This window comes from Trichechus manatus, unplaced genomic scaffold, assembly GCF_000243295.1.
Source record: "Trichechus manatus latirostris isolate Lorelei unplaced genomic scaffold, TriManLat1.0 scaffold00036, whole genome shotgun sequence".
Taxonomy (NCBI): Eukaryota; Metazoa; Chordata; class Mammalia; order Sirenia; family Trichechidae; genus Trichechus; species Trichechus manatus.
Window position 1 is genome coordinate 13,078,613 of NW_004443972.1, and position 20,074 is coordinate 13,098,686.

The 20,074-nt window shown below is 38.2% G+C and overlaps 1 protein-coding gene across 1 annotated transcript in view; it reads right to left on the reverse strand.

Annotated features, from left to right (window-relative positions):
* Window positions 1–1,136: 1,136 nt before the first annotated feature.
* Window positions 1,137–20,074, reverse strand: part of ACVR1 (activin A receptor type 1) — a 77,056-nt gene continuing 58,118 nt past the window's right edge. The window contains exons 9-11 of the mRNA XM_023730415.1: window positions 15,804–16,001; window positions 3,111–3,241; window positions 1,137–2,358 (exon numbers count right to left, since the gene is read on the reverse strand). Coding sequence (XP_023586183.1) covers window positions 2,224–2,358; window positions 3,111–3,241; window positions 15,804–16,001 — 464 coding nt within the window. The 3' untranslated portion in view covers window positions 1,137–2,223. The remainder of the gene's footprint in view (window positions 2,359–3,110; window positions 3,242–15,803; window positions 16,002–20,074) is intronic.

Here is a 20,074-nt window from a genome sequence, read left to right on the forward strand (position 1 = left end):
TGGGAGTGTAAATTGGCACAGCCCCTTTTGGAAAACAGCTGGTAATCTCAATTAAAGCTGAACATTTGACACACCCTATGACTCAGCGATTCCACTCCTAGATATATACCCACCGGCAAACATAGTGCATGATTCCTTTTATAAGATGTTCAATAATAAGTGAACACATGGGGTCACCATGAGTAGGAATTGACTCGACAGCAGCTGGTTTGGGTTTTTTTTGAAATAATCTGTTAAGAATCAGGATAGCAGTTACTCTTAGGGTAGGGGGAGTGAGAAGGGAGCACGAAGAATGTCTGCTTCTTGATCCAGGTGCTGTTTGTTTTCAATTTAAATAAAAACAAGTGGTATACTTATGATTTGAATATTTTTCTGTATGTATCAATTTAAGTGGAAAAAAGCTGATTGCGTGTGATGTGACTCCAATATATATCCTCCAAGAAAATAGAAAATGTATCCTAAGTAAGTTACTAACTTACCTTTGAGGAATATTCTAGAATTTTCTCACTCCTCTTACTGGACTACTCTAAACCCTACCTTTCCAGCCATACTGAGCACAAGAAGTAAAAAAAGCCAACATCATCTCTCCCCAGGCAGCAAGATGGGGTGCATCAGACCACTTTACACTCACACAGAACCTTATTATACTAATCAAAATGCTCTGACATCTTTCCTCACATTTATACTTAAAACACCTTGTGAGGAAGGCAGGTCACTTCAAAACTGGTGAAACTGAGGAAACCAAAACATTAAAAAAAATAAAAAAAACTAAACTCAAATTTTCTTATACCAAATTTGAGCTGGAAGATATCATAATAGTCCCGTCAAGTTCATTACTAGACTTAAAAAGCAAATTCTATTTCCAAATTAATTTTGTGCTTCTACTGTTCCCATGGAAACCCTGGTGGCGTAGTGGTTAAGAGCTATGGCAGCCAACCAAAAGGTCGGCAGTTTGAATCTACCAGGCTCTCCTTGGAAATTCTACGGGGCAGCTCTACTCTGTCCTATAGGGTCGCTATGAGTCGGTATCGACTTGACGGCAATGGATATGGTTTGGTTTTTTTTTTTTTTACTGTTCCCATAAAATGCTGTATATGACATAGCTCTTTTTCATATACTGAAAAATAATTTCACTGTTTGACTTGAAAACATTTTATTTAATTTATACAAATAACTACTAAATACAAAAAGTAGATTAAAACAAAATAGTTATTTTTTTCTGGCAGAGTTTAAATGCACATAATGGATAATTCCGAAGAAAATGCATTTTCCCCACAGCGTTCAGGACTAAAATTCTACTGAAGTCTTGGTTTCTAAATCAGTAATATATTCGGTGGTGTCACGTGGGTAATGGCTAAATACGTTCTGCATATGAACTGAAAAAAAAGTTACAGTCTACGCACATACAAATGTGAAGCACTTAAAATGTGAATTTAACTGATAATAAAAGAAAATGTCCATTTCAGAGTATAGTGTTAAAAACATTTAGGTAATAAAATCATAAGACCACATAAAAATAAGCTTTAACATATGCACGAAGCCGTTTTGTAAAAACTGCTAAGTGCACAAGTAATAAATAATTTGCAAAGTTGTGTATAAACAATTCCTAATGTTCGGCGTCATTGTAAACATCAGCACATGTGTAAAATGCAGCAAAGTCTGACATTACATTTTGTTTTGCCAAATTGAATTCCTATGATCCAAAGACAGACCAGTGGAGTACACAGCCAATGTTTTGGCAAGTTGGGTCTTCAAAATTAAGAGTAACAGTGCAAGTAAGGAATGCAAAGAATTCCTAGTGCAATAAAGAAGTGAAGCACAGGCAATATTGCTGATTAAAAATTCACCACCTCCTCGAGTTTCCCATGGGGAGTGTCTAGGAGACCTGTGAAAGATATGCAAAGCGCTGTCTTAATGCCCAGATCTCTTTTCGGATTTCTCTGTGTTCCTCCAGTTCCCTACCTTTGCAACAGTGTCTGTCCAACATTAGTCTCTGCAGTGTGAACAGTTTGTGAAATGCCCAGTTCACAGTCATTGAGTGAGGTTAGGGTGGTTTTGGTGTCTCCTCAACACATGGCTGGGTATGATGTCTGCCTTGCCAAAGCAGCCATTTTGGGCGGGAGACAGATGGATTCTGTTCTGACAACCAGTCAGGCCAGCATTTAGGTCCCAGCTGGACAACAAAAACAACGTCAAATCTTCCTTCCAGACGCCATGAAAATGTCAACAGTCAGTTTTCAATTTGTCTAAGGAATTATCAATTTTGGTCAAAGTCTTTTTGATACGCAGAGCTGTGAGTCTTGCGGATGGATTTTGATACCAGCATTCTTTCATCAGCTTGGCCAGAGAGGTTAGTGTCTGAGGAGAAAAAGAACAAAGACGACTGTGACAAACTGGCTTCCTAGTGATTCGAGAAACTGGGCTGATGTCAACTGTTTTGCAGAATTCTGCAGGTCTTGTGAAGTTACAATGATGTTATTGCTGTTTTCTCTAAACAAATAATCAAAGCCTTGACCACTGATAAAGAAACCACTCTTGAGTTTCATGAACTTTGACCTTTGGACTCCTAATGCCACCAACTGACTTCATCAGGTAAACTATATAGGCAGTGCTGGACCCCTTGATGGTTTTATGGGTGCTACTAGCAATAATACCCAGAGATAATACTGAAATTTGCAAATAGGGTCATTTCTCAATGCCTTAGATCTGCTACTACTTAAGAGCAGCAATACAGGACCCTCAGTGTTAAGCAGCTTGTGTTTGGAACTTCAGATAGGCAGAGGTGGAAAGGAGCTTAAAGTCATTTACTCAAAGTCTCTTGGTTAAGATACGAAACTGCAGTCCCAGGGCTAGTGGCAGTAGTAATGAGTCTCCCATTCATGACTCCCAAAGCTGGTCGATCATAGAAATTCTTGTGAATATTGTCATTGGTTAGCATGATCTATCAGATATAGCTCCTTCGAGAGTGAGACCACTTTCTGAACATACTCAACTAGGTCTAAGACCCTTCTGCATAAAACATGGTGAGAAAACAATAGATACACAGAGTAGAACACTCAAGTGCCACACCAGTGAGGACAGGTTTATAACTAAGAATCTGGCACTCTTACCGGGTCTGAGAACCATCTGTTGGGTATGTTTGGCCTCTGTTGATCTACACAGACTACCTTCCTCATATCTTCAAAACTTGGGTCATTGGGAACCACATCATAGAAGGGTGGCTTGTAATCCTCAACAATACCTGCACAGAAGGACAAGAATTGTGTTAGGTTAGCAAGAGAGCTAAGGTTCCCACAGAGGTTTACTGCTGGGTATCACAGGTTATAATGTGACAGGGCAAAGTACTGCCCATACTCCTCATAGTTCAAGATGATTCTGGAAGCTGCAAGTAGGTACTCAAATAAGTGGAGAACAAGACACTAAATATAAGCCCTACAGAGAACTGGTAGAAGAATAATTGTCAGAAGAAAATATGTCACCATTTCTCATGTAATCACAATTATTAACAAAATGATGAAACAGTGTATATGAACAGCTCTGTAATTCTTGACAAGACCCAGGAGACCCAGGATAATAACTCATTTGCTGATCAAAAAGGAACAAGACTCTTAAAGGAGCATGGATCTAGTGGTTTCAAACCATAAATACAAAGTTGTCCACAAACTACAAAACTAAAGGCAAATAAACAAATACCACCAAAATGATCACCATTTGTTACAAAATGATTTTGTCAATTAGGAAAAAAAATTGCTATAAAATAATCACTCCCATTGGAAAGGAAGTAAACAGTGTACACCCACTCCTCACTTACCGACTATCTCGTTATCTGGTATTCTGCATTTACAACAACAGTAAAAAATCTACTATCCGACTATTGTGCACATTAACGACATACATCTTTCAGTAACAAACGTGGAGGTGTGAGGTGAGAGTAACGCTGGCTGTGATGGTTAAGGTTATGTGTCAACTTAGCTAGGCCATGATTCTCAGTGCTTTGGCAGTTACTTAACGTTGTAATTTGGCAGTTACGTAATGACGTAGTCATCCTCCATTTTCATATAGCACTGATTTTTGCACAATGACCTGGTCTTTGGAACCCAACCATATTAATTAAGTTAAGAGAGGGTACAATGTGGAATATTCATTTCCTCATTCAATCATTTCTTCTCCATGTACTGAGTATTCTCTAAGTGGAAGACAGTGCTGTCTGTTTGATGGCTCTCTAATTTACTCTCAGACTGAAGGTATGAAATAAAATGTAGAAAAGAACAGCTGTTTGGGAAAGCAGAAGAATGGTAAGGAAAGATGAACTCTTCTCCCCAAAGAAAATCCAAAAGGTACCAATGGCTAATTTCAGCTTCTGTACTAGTATGGCTTCCAATGCCTTAGAAATCTTTATTTTTCCAGTAAAATTATATCAGTTGCTTACTTGTCACAAATAATATCCACAAATAGAGAAATTCAAAACACAATCATTTGAAATTAGAAAACTGATTCTTCCCCTTACAGAAATGAAACCAAGAAAATCCATTATTCTTCTTCCTGCATCAGGCTTCAACAATGAGGTCAGTGTATTATTTGGTTTATTGCTCTTTTCTTTCTCCATGTAGTTGTCTTCTATTCCCAAATACATAACAGGTTGTTGGAGGAGAGGGAAGGGGACTATGAGGAAAACTATAATTAAGCTTTTTCTAGTTCCTACAAGCCACCTGAAAAGCTTTGATCCCTTTTTTCACTTACCACAGAAATTAAATTACTTAATAGTGAGAAGCCATTCTTATAAATCCCAGATAAATACAAAACTGTTTAGGTAAAAGTGGCATCTGTTAAAGAAATACTACCGATTTAAAAAAAAAAAAAAAAATCAGGCTCATGTTAAGAATTTATTTTTAAAATGGAAAGTAGTTTAAATTATAGAAAAAAATATATAGTTGATACTCTTTCTTAAGTCCTTAGATCACTTAATCCACATTGCATAACTCATTTGTAATATGTACCAGTCAAAGGATTAAAACAATCCTCCTTGGAAACCATAAAGAGCTCATATTGGGCAAAAACTGCTGCTTTCTGAAGAGACTTAGGGTTAACTCATCTCAGAGGCCCTACCTACCTTTCTTGCAGGGATCCTAGGAAGCATTTAAACAAAAATATTTTAATCCTTTCTCAGTGCTGAGAGACATCACAAACATACAACCGTACACAGACCTGCAAGATAACCGATACCTTTGTGTAGTCACATGAATTTATAGGAAAGAGGAAGAGATGTGTTCTTTACCATCCCTTCAATTTTTCCAAGAATGCATTTAACAGCCTGGTTTTAAGTCCTGAAAAATCTACCTTAATTGTCAGCTACTGAGGTAATCTGCCTGGCTAGTTTGGGAAGGGTTAGGTGACTGTGAATAATACAAAGTGGAATTTTCTATAAATGCAAAAGAGAAACAAACAAAAACATGGCTGGATTTTTAAAACATGGGATTTGGTGAAACCCAACAATGAACTTCACTATACAAAACTGAAGTTTCTTCTTGTGTTTCTATTTTTCATATTTTAATCTAATTAAATGTCCCCATGTTTCAACAAAAGGAGTCAGGTTTAAAAAGAGGGACCATTTAATTGATTATGTCTGGGACTTAGGCACGCCTCTGTTTCTTCAACCATTGGCCAGTTGTTGACTGTTTCCATCTGACACTGGTCATGCTTCTCCAGAATAAAATAAACAGGGGATTAACCTCTACAAGTCACTTGGAACTCCTTCTGGTCAAGGAAAACAATTATTTCAATCAATATACACCTACTACTATGTATACAATATCATATTAAATGTTAAAGGTGATAAAAGTGTAAGGCATGCTCTTGCTTTTCAAAGAACTCAAAATCCAGTGGAAGAAAAGGACAATAGTCTCTCTTTTTTTCTTAGATGATAGAAATCTTATCAAAAAGAACCTCAAAAATTTTCTTTTTGCCCCTCTACTTGACACAGTGAGTGCAACAATGGGCTCAAACATAACAATGATTGTGGGGATGGCGCAAGACCAGGTAGTGTTTAGTTCTGTTGTCCACAGGGCTCTGTGAGTCAGAACGGACTCGACAGCACCTAACAACAACTTGCTTCTACCTTAAAAGACAAAGATAGATTAGCAAGTCTTCGCTATATTTTTACTTAAGGAGCTCTGGTGGTCCAGTTGTTTAAGTGCTCAGCTGCTACCTAAAAAGTCAAGTGATACATGCCAGGTCTCAGAGAAGGAAACACCTGTGTGGTTTATTAAGTGTCATATATAAACTGGGTGCTGTGGAAGTATAAGAAAGCTTTCCAGGGGACACAGGGCTTGGGTTGATTTGGAGAGATAAGGAGTTTGCAAGGTAGAGAAGACAAAAACCAAAACCAAACCAGTTGCCATGGAGTTGACTCCGACTCATGGCAACTCCACGTGTTTCAGAGTAGAACTGTGTTCCATAGAGTTTTCAATGGCTGATTTTCTAGAAACAGATCTCCAGTGCTTTCTTCCAAGGTGTGGACTGGAACCTCTAGCCTTTCAGTTAGCAGCCAAGCATGTTAACCACTTGCACCACCCAGGGACTCCACTAAGGGGGCAAAAGACCAAGGAGAGGGTGCATTCAGGGAGAGGGAGCAGTATGGGGCAAAGACAAGGAGTTATAAATGATCCACATATGTTGAAGAGAATGGAGAGAAGTTCTCTGTGGCTGTAACAGTGCACAAGTGGTGGGAAGAAGGGAGAAAACAAGCAGGAGGCAGGCGAGAGGTTGAAGCCTGATTATGAAATGACATATGTCAAGGTAGGAAGTTACTTACTTACAACTGCTCTTCATTTCTGCCAGAAAGTGACAAATAACCAGAGAAGCCAGGCAAAAAAGTAAACTCTAAGTTGTTTTAAGGCAGCACCCAATGAGCAACTGCCAAGTTGTGGGCCAGCAAACAGGACAGCATGTATTCAGGAAAAGTAACTAAAAATACAAAGTACTCCAAGTGCCAAATGAGTGGTACAAACAACAAATGATACAGGAATGCAGGGGAAGAGGTGCTCTTAATCGTGGTCAAGGAAGGAACAAACTGAGCCAGTCTTGCTTTTCCGTGTAAGGAGGCTGTATGACTCAAAGGGGTCACAAAGAAACTGGAGAAATTATTCACAACAACCAACTCCCCCACAACTTTTGGCACGTGTATCTGGTTTGAATTATAGTTTTTTTTTTTTTTCTCCTGGGCATATGTCTAACTGAATGTTTTCTCCTCTCTGGGGCAAACATCTTTACCAACCAAAAGCTCTACCATTAATTTGCTAGGTGGCTCTCTGAGTAAACCATTTAATTATCCTGCCTCGGTTTTCCAACACCTTTAAAGTCCACATTACAAAGCTGAAGTGTGCCTCAGTGAGAATGCTCTAGACAGTGCTTCAAAAAGCATGGAATGCCAGAATGATCTTCTTAAAATGTAAGCCTCTGGAAACAAAGCCTCCCTCCTGATCCTCTCCACCACTGCCTTGGATTAGAGCCTCTATCTTATCCCCTCCTGGACAGCTCCTTGGTCTCTCTGATTCATGTCTTACCCTTCAGCCCTCTACCAAACGCTACTGGCTTCAAAGAGACCTTTAAAAGAGAGAGAGAAAGAAAAAAAAAAGAAAGAAAAAACACCCCATTGCCATCGAGTCGATTCCTACTCCTAGCAACCCTACAGGATGAGTAAAACTGCCCCGTAGGGTTTTCAAGGCTGTAAATCTTTACAGAAGCAGACTGCCACATCTTTCTCCCACAGAGCAACTGGTGGATTCGAACCACTGACCCGTCAGTTAGCAGCCTAGTGGAAAAGCTCATTATGCCATTCCTCAACTTGTATCCCAATGTTGCCCCACTGTCCATGGAATTGCCCTGTATACCGCATTCCATACTGCTGTTGTCCTTCACATACCTGAGGAGTCAGCCACACAAAACTACTTGCAGTCCTGTCAACAGGGCACGTTTATGACTTCCCACAGCACTTCCTTTTGACGGGACACTACTCATCATCATTGTCTGATTTTATTTTTCATTCTCCCCTGTATCTCACATCTTCCCAAGTTTGTCTAAGTAGCACCTGCTCCTTTCCATCCCATTTGTGACTCAGTTCATGCTTTTTGTCTTCTAAAAAGAACCACTGACTCATGGCAACACCATGTGTGTCAGAGTATAACTGTGCTCCACAGGCTTTTCAACGGCTGATTTTTTGGAAGTAGACCACCAAACCTTTCTTTAAGGCAACTCTGGGTGGACTCAAACCTCCAACTTTCAGTTAACAGCTGAGCGCATTAACCATCTGCACTGCCTCCAGACTCAACCACAGTAGCTTTTTCTATTAATTTATAATGATTTGTCTCCTCAACTAAAATATAAAATCAAAAACTAAACCAGTTGCCGTCAAGTTGATTCTGATACGGGCAGCTTTAAATTGAATCTTTTTTTGGCTCAAGCTGTCTCCTCAGAGCTTAACACAGCACCTTGCGTATTATTAGACTAGTGAATGAATGAAATGTTGATGTGATGTATAACATGTTTCACGTGACATCTCCATCAGGGTCTGAGAAGCACTTCACAATCAAACACATTTCTGCAGCGAATATGAATAGCTGCACAAAGTGGAAAGACCATTGGCTGTAAACAGTCAATTCAGGTCAGGTTTGACCATCAGATGAATTCACTCAAGTCAGGTTTTCTGCCAAATAAGTTATGAAAAAGCTTGGTTTTCAAAGTTTTGGAGATTTCCCAATTACAGACAAGGGATTGTGGTCTTGATTTGACATTGAATAAGCAGAAGGTGAGGCCAAGAGATATCTATGGGATGTTATTCATGTAGTTCGTATCTTTCCTTTCTTCAGAAGAAGAAATCAGTGCCCGCACAGGAAAAGTTCACAGCTAATTACCGGCAAAACTAAGGATCAGAATCTAATTCCCTGTTTCTATTCTAGAATTCTTCCCAACAAGTCAATTATGGAATAATTAAATGTCTCTCTTTATTAATCCCATGTCCCAAAGTGCTTGCTTCACATTACAGTCTCTGTTCACAAACCTCCAACTGGGATACTCACGTCAGAGACCCTGGTAACAGGTAAGAAGGACACAGGTCCCTGGCATCTGCATCCACACAGAGAGCTCTGTTAGCAGTTAACTTCTTCAGACATTAGATTTTAGAATACTAGAACTAAAACCATTTTAGAGAGAAAAAGGAAGAACCATTCATATTTGACCCTGAGAGGACTATAAGTTAAAATATTGTTTCTTTCAGGGGTGGCTCATGGGCAAAACTTTTTCATCTTATTAACTACATATTTATTTGTATCATTACCTTCCATTTTATGTGGTTTTCCATTTATAGTTAAGACAATCCTTTTCTTCTAAAATAAAGTTTAAAATAAGTTATGCAATTTAAAGATTAAAAAATTAAGTAAATGATGGTAGAGGTGGCATTTAGATATGGCAAAAATCATAAAGACAATATGTGTACAAATGAATCATGGGAAACACTGAGCTTACAGAATTCCCGGCGAGACAAGATTCAAAAGGTATATTCAATATTTGTGGTCTAGATCTCTAAATTAGGGATATGAAATTCTAGGAAATCAGCAGAAATTGTCCTTCCTCCCCACCCTACCTCCATATTCCTGCCCCAAGCCACTTAGAAGTGGGTATATGCCTAAATGTTAAAAATAAAAAAATGACTTTAATGAATGTGGAAAAAAAATTTTCCTACTGTGCTTCTTCTCTTTGTTCAAATCTTAATATACACTAAAGTAGTCAGCTAAAACTGTGAAACATGTTGCATATTAAGCTGCTGAAGAAAATAAGAGTTGTCATGGTTTCCATACACATAAATCCATTGTGATTAGGGACAGAAGCACATGTAGTTCCCTGGCAAGCTCAAGGATTAATTAGAACAGGTTTTTCCAAAGTATTTGTGCCAAACACAAGCTTACTCTAACGAGTATTTCCTAGTTTCCACTGCATGAAAGGTGTAGCTTGGCAAGTAAGAATTTTTGTGAGATACAAATAATTTCTGACATATTTAATACTGACTTTCATCACAAAACAACCAAAGCCAGTAACAGAGGGAAACAAGTAAGTGCCCATATAACCTCCTGTGGGCAATAAAGAGAAGACATAAATGTAATGTCAGGGTGAAGATAGATAACAAAAGGAGGGGGAAAGGACTTGAAAGCTGCAAGCCCATTGGCGGCCATCACTCCTTTCCAAGGGAAAGGTAACAATACCAATGGCTATGTTACTGGGCACTTACTATATGCCAGATATACACTTGGAGCTTTACATTTAATCATCATAACCCTTTCGAAGTAGCTACTATTATTATCGATACTTTTCTCATGATACAACTGATGTAAGTGATTGCTATGGACTGCACTGTGTTCCCAAAAGACCTATGCTGAATTCCTGGCCAGCGTGCCTGTAAATGTGATCTTGTTTGGAAACAAGAGTTTTTCTTTTTGTTGATGAGGTCATACTAGTGTAGGTGGATCCTAAACCTAATCATTTCTGAGTTATAAAAAGACCAGAATAGGCACAGGGGAACATAGAGGAAGACAGATGCCATGTGAGGATTGTGTACAAACCAAGAAATGCTCGGGACTAATGACAAGAATGACATGGCTGGACCCTGATTTGAACTTTTAACCTCCAAAACCATTAAGAAAATAAATTCCTGTTCTTCAAACCTACCCACTTGTGGTATTTGTGTTACAACAGCACTAGGGACTATGACAGTAATAGATTCTGACAGCATGTCTCCAGGGCCTGGACTGTGAACCACTCCATTTCACTGCCCCGCAGTGGTCCTGGGAGAAGCACTGCACAGCTCCAGGAGGCACCACTCACATAGACTTCGATGTGCAAAGCAATGGCCCGGAGAACCACAGAAGGGAAGACAGAAGCACATCACAATAAGAGTGTGTAACAGTCAAATACAAAAAAGGAACATGTCTGTCCTATCTTCTAAATGTGTTTATCTGTACAATCTGGGTACAATGCCTTTTCAAAAAGATCTTGTACATATTCTGAGGGGAATCTTAGCACCTCATTTTCTAATCTCCAGGTGCTTTTAAGAATAACTAGGTTATTGGTGACAGTGAAGTCTACCTGTCACATAAATGACAAATTTACATGACATTTAAATCACAAGGGAAACTTTTTATTTGCTTGTTTTTAAATATATCCAAGTAGATTGTAAGCTCTAGGAAAGTAACAGAGATTCATGCTGCAAGGATGATGCTATAGTCACAACTGCCCTGGAGGATAAACAGTGAAGATTATTTTATTCAGTTTTTAAATCCATGAGCAGACTACACTATCAGAGCAATCAAACTGTGGAGTTTCTGCACAAAGGGACACAAACAAGATCTAACATCAAAGGCCAAAAACTCAGTAGAAAAGACCTATTAAGAGGGAACATGTTCTCAGAACGCTTGAAAGGGGCTATTGCAGGTTTTTGATCAAACCAAAGTTAATAACACAAGTCCACAGTTAGGATGTACCCATTTATCTCCAAAATTCTCATGTCAAAGTTCTTTCCTCACATAGTACTGAAGTTGGGTACCGGAACCAAATGTGTTTGCAAACTACAGAGGGAGGAGAAGAAAGAATATTGCCAGAGAAGTAGTGAAAGTAGTAGAGAAAGAAAGGCCAGGGCCCAGATCCAAGACTCTTAAAGGAGAAAAGGGCCCCTTTTTAGCTTGGAAAAGAGAGAAAGTTTCACCAGAAGCATCAGAACTCAATGGCAAAGGTATCCTGCTTGGACAGGCTCTGCCAGTGTCCTGGAGGCAGATTTTGTTTCCTTGCCCGGATGACACTGATTTAACACCAAATCTCAAGAGTATGGTTCTCTGACCCAGCAGCCATCAACATCACCTGAGAACCTGTTAGAAAGGGAAATTCTCAGCACTACCCTACTATATCAGGAACTCTGGGAGGAGGACCTAAGTGACTCTGATGCATACTCAAGTTTAAGAACTACTGATCCAAGCAAACTCCTGCCTTAAGTTCATCTAGAAAATTAATTCACACAGGGAAGGACAGAAACCATTTTCTTTCCTACCAATTCCAAATTCAGTGTCAAATTAAACACAAAAAATAAAATCCAAAACACACTATTGAGAAATTTTCAGTTGTAAAAATGGACTTAGCGCTCATTTCCTGTATAGAAACAGCATGAGGTTTATTATTAGTAGCAAATAAATGTAAAACTCCAATGAAAACACAAAATACAACCTATTTTTATGCTTATGGTTCACTTAAGGATCATATTATTCCAAGAGAACTATCTGGTCATCAATTTTTATAATGGACACAGAAACTCAAAGGATGCATAATTATAATGACCTAATATAAGATATTCATATATTTTAATGAGGTACGTTTTATATGCAATAATTTTGAAAATATATATTCTTTTAATGACAGTTCCTAAAGATGATAAGGAAGTCAAATAGGTACATCACACTCTGGGGTGAGGTGGATATTGTAAACTAGTACAACTCTTATGGAAAGCAATTTGACAATATGTGCCGAGCCATAAAGGCATCCGTACTCTTTGACCTGCTAAGTCTACTTCTTTTCAGATTAAAAATTAATTCCCCAAATGAAAAAGTTATAAGCACAAAGATGTCTGCTATAGGCCCCAAATGGAGACAAGATGTCTAACAATACAGAAATGGTTAATAAAATATTATGCGACCATTTACTATAAAATGAGACTATTTGATAACATTGAAAACAACACAAATGAAAAATACAAACTTTCATCTATCCTAGATTGCAGCTAAGTCAAAAATATATACACAGAGTAATAGACATGAAGTGGAAACGAACATGAATGTTAGAAAGATCAGGTGACATTTCTCTTTTTCTTTCAAATAATTTTTCTGTTTTTTGTTGGGGGGGTCATAATTAATATATTATTAATAAAACATTTACAAGTAGCATTGGACACTTCCAAGTTTCAGTTTAGATAAAATGATTTGCAGCTTTGTGTTTGTATTCGTGCGTGTGTTGTGTGCGTGGCATGTGAATATTTATGAGAGAAGGGGAATAGAGACACAGAAGGGGAAAATACTGAATAAGTCATTGCCAACAATAGCTGGTTTAAAATGAGACGTGAGATACCCTTACCTTCCCCTACAAATCAAATCCCATACCTCCCCCTACAAATCAAATCCCATACCACCTAACAGAAGCTCAACCCACAAAATTTTAGGAACTAGCAAAAAGTCTACATGATGATGCAAGGGGGAAATTGGAAAATCAAAAAACAACAGTAACATAATAATAATGTTAAAAGCTAACTACCATTTGATCTAAATTTTCAACTGATGACTGTACTTCAAAACTCAGTACTATTAATCACAGTTGATCTTCTAAAAGCCATTTGGGTTTACGCCTATGATACAGGGGGCGGGTTTGCAACATGAGTTCTTACAAAGCCCAAATCCCAAGTTTCTGGCAAGTTCAACTTCCATCATGCAGGCTTGCTTGGCTCCACTTCGGCACACCCACAGCTGGAAATGCTACTGTCCTGGCCTTGAAGAGTCAACTTGTTCTTCATTTGGGGCAAGTTCCCCATCACACAATTTAGTATTACACCAATCTTTCTACAAATTGTCTGTTAGGATAAACTATTAGAATTAGATTTTCAGTTTGAAGGTGCTCAAAGCTGATTGAGGATGGGGAAATCAAGTCGATGTGCAATTTCAGACAAAGTTCAAAACTTTATAAATCAGCCAAAACAATCTCTCTGTTGCAAACAATTCTCAAGGCACTTGAATGGCACTAATCGCAAGTCAGTAGCTCCCAAAGATTGAGAAACAATTACCAAGAAAATGTTCATGACTCCCATTTTAAAAAAAAAAAAAAGTACTTTAAAGGAATTTCCAAGTTACTATTCATGTGTGTTCATGTTTAATCTGAAATAAGAGCTTTGAGACCCTTAGATGGTTATTCAAAGCAGAAACACTCTGCTGTTAAGAAAAAAGTACCTTGAAGTCATGCCAGTTTTAATTACTACACCCTTCTGGATACTAAAACTACACTAAATTACTCCAATTCCACTTCCCTCACAGAAGCTCCTAATCTCTGGCTGTGTTATTCACGAAAATTATGATTACCCCAAGAATCTCCATCCTTAGAAAGTAGTAGTGGGAGGCGGACGGGGTACGCATGTTAGTAAATTAATAACTCCATGCACTATTTCTTTAATACCTCACATGCAGGATTTGGACAGGTCAGGACAGGGTAAAATGGAAAGTGTCTTTTAAAAATGAATCTTAATCTAAATATATGACATTTTCTTCTGTTTTCCTGGAATAATTTCAGACACATCCTCTGTAAAGTAAGATTTTCAGTTGTAAAGATATGAAGAGGTTGATCTAGTTAATTCAGGGAATTCTAATATAATGACCACTTGTAGGTAGATGGGATGTGTGCAATTTGAAAAAATATACTTAGTGCTCTTAGAATACGGTGTACTTAAAATTCAACAGTGTATTTGCAACTGTAGGGGGCACAGGTTAAAAATGACAAATGTTGCCCTAACTCCTAAGGCAATACCAATTCATTCAACTACTTTACTTATGAAAGAATCAGCACAAGCTACATAATCACGGCTTCCTGAATTTAAACCTGACTTGTTTAGAAGATCCGGCCTGCTTTTCACAAGGGAATAAAACTTGAACCTTTTCTTATAATCCATACTTAAAAAGTATCCTTAGATTTATTTGAGCATTCCTTTCAAGTTAAACCACTCTTGTGAAAGGAGCAGAGAAGGAAGAAGGTTTGGAAGAAAGGAAGAATAGGAAGACTGAGGAAGGAAGGAATTAAATATGGGTCAATCAAAAGAAAAACTAATGAATAACAAGTCTCTGCCAGAAATAATTCTTTTCAACAGTCATTCCTTTTGTGTATTTAAAATATAACACCATTACATCCTATCTACTAACCATAAATCAAATATGAATGCCTATAGCTTGACAAAGGAACCCTTGTGGTACAGTGGTTAAGCGCTTGGCTGCTAACTGAAAGGTTGGTGCGCTCCACAGGAGAAAGATGTGGCAGTCTGCTTCCATAGAGATTTACAGCCTTAAGCAAGAGAAGGGTGGAGTACAGAACTTAAATTCTAGTAAAAAGACCAGACTAAATGGTCTGACTGAGACTGAAAGAACCACAGAAAGCACGGTCCCCGGACTCTCTGTCAACCCAGAACTAAAACAATTCCCGAGGCCAACTCTTCAGACAAAGATTGGACTAGACTGTGGGACATAAAGTGATACTCGTGAAGAGTGTACTTCTTAGCTCAAGTAGATACATGAGACTAAATGGGCAGCTCCTGTCTGGAGGTGAGATGAGAAGGCAGAGAGGGTTAGGAGCTGGTTGAATGGACACAGGAAATCAGGGGAGGAAAGGAGTAGTGTGCTGTCACAGTATAGGGAGAGCAGTTAGGGTCACATAACAATGTATGCATGAATTTTTGTATGAGAGACTAACTTGAATTGTAAACTTTCACTTAAAACTACAACAATTAAAAAAAAAAAAAAAGATTTACAGCCTTAAAAATGCTATGGGGCAGTTCTACCCTGTCCTATAAGGTCGCTATGAGTCAGAATAGACTCGACAGCAGTGGGTTTGGTTTTTCTGGTTATAGCTTGACAAGTGTGATTCAAGGAACAGTCTGGACTTAAATATTCCCCTTTGTCCTTTTAAAGGCAGCAGAATCGAGAGGACTTAGACAAAGGCAATATTATATCACATTAGATACCTACCATTGCTCACCATCCGCCTGGCTACTTCCCACAAAACAAGTCCAAAGGCCCAAATATCGACCCTCTTGTAAGAATCAAAACAATCCACCTGGATGGTTTCATCTAGAACTTCAGGGGCCATGTAGCGTTTGGTGCCCACACGGGGGTTGTTTCCCACGTCAAGTTGATTGGTGCTCTGGGAATGCATGACTGCCAAGCCTAAAAGGAAGAAGACAAAACAGTGTCAATCAACTCACTACCTTTCTCAAGGAGGTTGCTGAAGGATTTTAAACGAATCCCAACCAAAAGTGCCCTCTTGTGGCATTCATGGTAATTGTTGCGTTACATCCAGAATAATCTCTGAAATACCCTTTGTGATGACTTCTGGAGTGAGAACAGGAAAAAGGACTAATGTCACAAGAAACATTCTGCAGCTGTTAGGTTAATATATGAAGCTCTAAGAGACAAAATGTTTTAGGTAAGCAACAGACCAATGCACTAAACCAACATGAGGCCAGTGATGGAAGTCCACAGGAAAACAGGCTCACGTGCTAAATATGAGCCTCAAACTGGCTTAACAAGAAGCAAATTAAGTGCTTAAACTTCACCACAGCTGCTACTAGTTTTCAAACACAAATTTCAAACAGCGTGAGACAGAGAATTTGAGGTAATTTATCACTACATAGAGGGCTGACTGTTGTAGGCACTGTTCCATGCTTAAAGGAAGAACTGTTCATCTGAGCAGTAATGGTGGTGAAATCCACAAGCCCTTCTCTACCAAACTCTCCCAGAATCATGAGTACGGAGAGCATTAAACTGAATCTCAACTCAAAGCACAAATCTCATGTTAAACGTTTGCTCTCTCTTGGCTTATTCATCATGCTATGAAGACATTCAAGTAGCCTTGTGGAGAGGCCCACATGATGAAGAACTGAGGCCTCCTTCCAACAGCCATGTGAGGGAGCCATCTTCGAAGTCCACTTCAGATGACTGCAGCTCTGACCAACAGCTTGACTGCAGCCCTTAGCCAGAACCATACAGCTAAACCATTCCAAAATTCCTGACTCTCAGGGACTTAGTGAAATATCAAATGTTTGTTGTTTTAACCTGCTAAGTTTTAAGAGAAATCTATTACCCAGTAATAGGTAACAACTACACTAACTGATGAGACATACCAACCGAATACAATGTGTGAACCTTGACTGAATTCTTGTTTGGAAAAAAACTAGAAAAATCTGAAAATAGGTATTAAACGAGGCTAGAAAATTATTTTTTAGGTGTGATAATGAAACTGAGATTATCCAAGATAAGGGTAAATGGCCTTTTCTTAGGGAATGCATTTTGAAATATCTAGAAATAAAGTGCTAAATGTCTGCAACTTATTTTCAAACGGTTTAGCAAATATACACCCACACAGAGACAATCACATATAGATAAAACAAACATGCCAAAACTTTAACAATTGTTAAACCTAGATGCTGAGCTTATGAGTGATCATTAACATGATTCTTTCAACTCTTCTATATATCAGACATTTTTATAACAAAAATTTAGAAAAATCAATGGAATAGTGGTCTTTTTGTAGTACTACTAAATAGAAGACCATTTCTAATGAATGATCCTTAATTTCTGGGTATAAAGTAAAAAAAAATATAACAACTTATGGTCTTATCACAGCCATCTCCTGTACTACCTATCTACTTCCTAAATAACAACCCCTTAACACATGTTTTTATACCTACCCATGTACCCAATTAGAAGGCTGCAGGCCAGAAGAAATGTCGTTGAAGAATTAACTAGCTAGATTTAACTTCAAAACACTCCCCGCTCCCTCCCAGCCATGTCCCATAAACCAAAGCCAAGAGCTAACTCAATCTGTCCATCTTCCCTGGACCACTGGATCATAACAGCAGCTACCATTTGAATGCTTATTATTTGCCAGGAATTTAAAATAATTTCTAAATCTTTCAAGAACCCTGAGAGGCAGGCATAATCGTTTTGTATTAAAGTGTTAAACAATACAGAAGTACAGTGTACAGTGTCAAGCACTCAAGTCCCCCCCCTTTGCTCTGCTCCTCACACTCAATATTAGCACTTAGGAGAAGTAAACAGATAGATTAGGAGACTTCCACCAAAGTACAGGGTGAATAATCAAAAAAGCCAGAGCTCAAACCCAAATTACTCTTGCTCTAAAACCAGGTCACTGTCTTCTACACTGCAGCTACAGACTGCCCACAAAGAGCTTTAGTTTCATGCCTTTTCAACACTTATCCTAAATATGTTTCCTCTCATATTTGGGAAACACTGTAAAATAATTTCTCAACTGAAAGCAAAGGCTTAAAAGGGATTCAAAGAAAATAAGTCTTCTTGAAGTGTCAAAGCATTTGCATTTAAAAATAAACAGTATTTTTTAAAACTTTATTATTCAGACTAAACCAACAGCTAAGAAGTTTCCTGAACATAACCAAACACTTTGAGGGACAGTGTAACAGGGGCAGGGGTCTGGGGACTATGGTTTCAGGGGACATCTAGCTCAACTGGCATAACAAAGTTTATTAAGAAAATGTTCTGCATCCCACTTTGGTGAGTGGCATCTGGGGTCTTAAAAGCTAACAAGCAGCCATCTAAGATGCATCGATTGGACCCAACACACCTGGAGCAAAGAAAAATGAAGAACACCAAAGACACAAGGGAAATATTAGCCCAAGAGACAAAAGGAGCTACATAAACCAGAAACTCCATCAGCCTGAGACTAGAAGAACTAGATGGTGCCCAGCTACCACCAATGACCACCTTGACAGGGAACACAACAGAGAGTCCCTGATGGAGCAGGAGAAAAGTAGGATGCAGAAGTCAAATTCTAGCAAAAAGACCAGACTTAATGGTCTAACTGAAACTGGAGGAACCACAGAAGACATGGTACCTGGACTCTCCGTTAACCCAGGACTAAAAGCACTCCTGAAGCCAACTCTTCAGACAAAGAATAGACTGGACTATAAGACATAAAAAGATACTTGTGAAGAGTGTGCTTCTTAGTTCAAGTAGATACATGAGACTAAATGGGCAGCTCCTGTCTGGAGGCGAGATGAGAAGGCAGAAGGGGATAGGAGCTGGTTGAATGGACACGGGAAATCCGGGGTGGAAAGGAAGAATGTGCGGTCACGTTACAGGGATGGCAAACTACAGTCAAATAACAATGTGTGTATAAATTTTTGTATGAGAAACTAACTTGAGCTATAAACTTTCACCAAAGCACACACAAAAAAACTTTATTATTTACATAATTAAAGCTAATAGTCTAAGCCTCTATCAGTCGAACAGTAACTACAATTATATTAATATAATCTAAACCACTTTTAATCAAGTAGAGTAAAGTACATTACAGTTCATTTCTTATTAGTACAATTATTCGGCAAATATTCTCAGTGTCTAGGATGAATATGGTTTTATATAAAATATCACTATAAATGAAAATAATCTTATTTATAATGTCATTAAAGCTACACTGAGCATTACCTTAACACTGTAAGAATGAGTGCTCCCAACAAGATAAAGGGCGAATTGGTTTATGGATTTTTTCCTCTTTTCAACTGCTATCGTGCCTTGGTTATAGAAACCATGTTTAAGACAAACTTGTTCCATAGGTTCTTTAACTGTGTACCTACGCCATGTAATTGAGTACCTGCTCTCATGAAATATGAATGCAACCACACTGGTTGCCCCTAAGGGTGGGATGGGGCAGGGGATTTTTTTTTTAACTAAACAAGCAAGAGGTGACCTTCTAGGGAAATTGGAAGGTCTATCACAACAGGGATTTAGGTTATAAAGCATTTACCAAAACTCAGAGAATGTGAACTTAGTATTTTTATATTTTATGATATATAAATCTGATCTGAAAAGAGGAAAAAAATAAACAAATAATGAATTCTAGTTAATGATATGCTGGTATGTACGCTGAAGTCTTTAGGGGGAAGTGTTCTTTTATCTGCAATTTACTTTGAAACGTACTAAAAAATAAGGCAGATTGGAAATGGAGAGATGGATAGATATGTGATAGTTTAACAAAAGTAAAATGTTAATGGTAGAATCTTGACTGTAGGTATACAGTTCTTCACTGTAAAATTCTTTCAACTTTCCCACATATTTGAAAATTTTCCTAATAATGTTGGGAAAAGAAAAAAAAGAAAAAAAAAAAAAGAATGCAACCTGGCTAAACACTGGAGTACTACAAAAGTAAAAATAGTAATTAAAACATATTTTTAAAAATTTGCCCAAATCCAAAGATTCCTTGG